This window comes from Alligator sinensis, unplaced genomic scaffold (genome assembly GCF_000455745.1).
Source record: "Alligator sinensis unplaced genomic scaffold, ASM45574v1 scaffold161_1, whole genome shotgun sequence".
Taxonomy (NCBI): Eukaryota; Metazoa; Chordata; order Crocodylia; family Alligatoridae; genus Alligator; species Alligator sinensis.
Window position 1 is genome coordinate 2,181,897 of NW_005841974.1, and position 2,344 is coordinate 2,184,240.

At 36.1% G+C, this 2,344-nt stretch overlaps 1 protein-coding gene across 1 annotated transcript in view; it reads left to right on the forward strand.

The window, feature by feature from the left end:
- Positions 1-2,344, forward strand: part of BRCA1 (BRCA1, DNA repair associated) — a 55,910-nt gene that overhangs the window by 26,480 nt on the left and 27,086 nt on the right. Inside the window, 2 exon segments of the mRNA XM_025200763.1 lie at positions 1-101; positions 1,480-1,612. The exon segment at positions 1-101 is cut by the window's left edge and continues 74 nt beyond it. Of these exon segments, the coding sequence (XP_025056548.1) occupies positions 1-101; positions 1,480-1,612 (234 nt within the window).

Genomic DNA, 2,344 nt, shown 5'->3' on the forward strand with positions numbered 1-2,344 from the left:
GCTTGAAGCAGTGCTAGAACAGCATGGAAGTCAGGGCTCTGAATTGCCATGTTCCAGTGTGGAAGGAGCAACTGCAACGGGACTGATGATAACAGCAAGAGGTAAGCAGAGAAGCAATGAAAATGATTTATGTATTAAACTACTAGGTGGGAACTTCACTAATTATTTTTCCCTCAAAGAGCTTATATTTGGTTTGAGCTTGCTTACTCTTAATATATTTTTGCTTAAAATCAGTTTGGTGACATACACAGACTACAGAAATAGCTCTCTTTGTATTTTTGATTTCCATATTATGTTTCTTAGGCTACAAAATGCATAATTCTTTGTTCTAGAGTACTCTCATTAGTCAACATATATTGAAAAAGAGTTTAAGTAGGTGATACTGAGCCATATGTTGCAGTTTTCTTGGAAGTTATTCCAATTTGCCTTCCACCCCTGGACTATGGATGGATCTAGAATTGAGTAGAAATGCTATTCCTGATGGAGCTAGCTTTGAACTGAGAATTTGTGACATTTTTTCGTAGCATCTACCAAAGCTCATGCGCCTCTGAACCAGATAGTCTTTAAGTTGCTACCTCGCGTGTGACATTTCTGCATCCAATAGACTAAATTCATAAGATAACTGTAAATAGCATGTTTGAGGATTAAGCTAGGAAATCAATTATTAGTTTCCTTCAGGCTAGAAAATGACTTAAAACAAATTAATTAATATAGTCCTTGTGTACATTGTCATGCTAGAATATGCATTTCAGGCTTCCTTGTAAAAGCTTAAAAATAATTACAGTTATTGATGATTTGATAAAAATTGCAAGCATCTCCAAGCAATTAGGTGTTTGCCTTTCTGACCACTTACGGGTGAACAGAGAGATAAATCCTCAAAAACATGATAACAGAAATGTATAAAATAGCAGGACTCTGCTTTGGGTCTATTTGATATTTCTACTTTTTTCAATATTATGTCCACCTAATTCATCAGGTATAAATTATTTAGTATGTAAAATAAAATGTAGGTGTTTGCTGTGTTTGAATACTTAGCGTCTTGTGTAGGTTGATTTGGGGGACATTGGGATTTTACAGTCTGAGAGAACTTTTATAGGAATTGGAAATTAATATGGCTGTATTTTTTCAGGGTTAGTGCTATATTATAAATCAGCAGACTACTGAAAGTTGTTTAAACTAATCTCATTTCAGCAGTAGAAATTTCAGTGGCACTAATGGTTTACTCAAACAATATATGGTTATATTTCTGAGAGTACTTTTCCTAGAAGATTTTATTTGAGGTTTTTCTCTTGATGTTGACAGTTATGTATGCCTATTGCTTTACTTGATGCATTACATTTGCTTTTTTAATTGGGAATATATTTTTCCTTTTAAAGCAAATCCGATTATGTTTCTGGATTGATGTTTCAAATAAATACTTGAATCTCACACTGACAGTACATTTAAGAATGTGTTTTTATTTTGCTTGGATTTTTGAAGGAGCAATGTTAACTTCAGAAGCAGATCTCGACAATCACAAAATCTGTAGTTCAGTAGGACTTCCACGTGATGAATTCCATGGAATGCCAAATCATTGTTTCAACAGTAACAGCAAAGGACTAGAAGAGGAAAGGTAAATTCTGCTTTCTTTTTGGGTTGCTTTTTTATTGCTTTCTTTGGGAAAATTAGCCTTGTGAAACAAATGTCATGTTTGAATAAAAATTTGATTTGAGATTCTACCTCTAACCAAAATCTTTTAGTTTTTTCTATTTTGTGGTGGTGAGGGTGGGAGTTGAGGGAGGTGTCTTTCTGCTTAGATTTTATGTAGCTTGTTCTGTCATCCCATGACAGTTAGCTGTTAGGTGCCTAGGTGTAGCCTGTTCTGCAGACCAGAAGCAACGTTCTCCTCAGTCAGTCTGTGTACATCTCTTGATTCTTGCCTTGCACTTTGAGGCAGAAGATGTTTCTGTGGTCTGTGTTTGTACAGCACCTAGCAGAGGAGGGCCTAGTCCACAACTGTGACTCCAAGGCACTATGTCACTGGAAAAAAAATGGACATACTACCTCTTTTGGAGTTGGAAATTAGCTGCATTGAACATAACTATATAAGAAATCTGCACTTATAAAATATTGGGCGAGGTTGCTTTTATTCTGGCCCGTGAAATAGTGGCTTTTTTCTGTCTGCTAAAATCATTCTGCAGTTTTGATGGGCCACTACTTTAACTAGTTTAGCACCAGTGGTAAAATCCGAGCACTGCTTAAATCAACTGTTGACTTCAGTGCAGGGGGGTCGGGGGGTTCATGATTTTATCATAAGTGTACTACTTCACGGAAGGAAAACTCGTTTTGTTACACAGCATTCCTG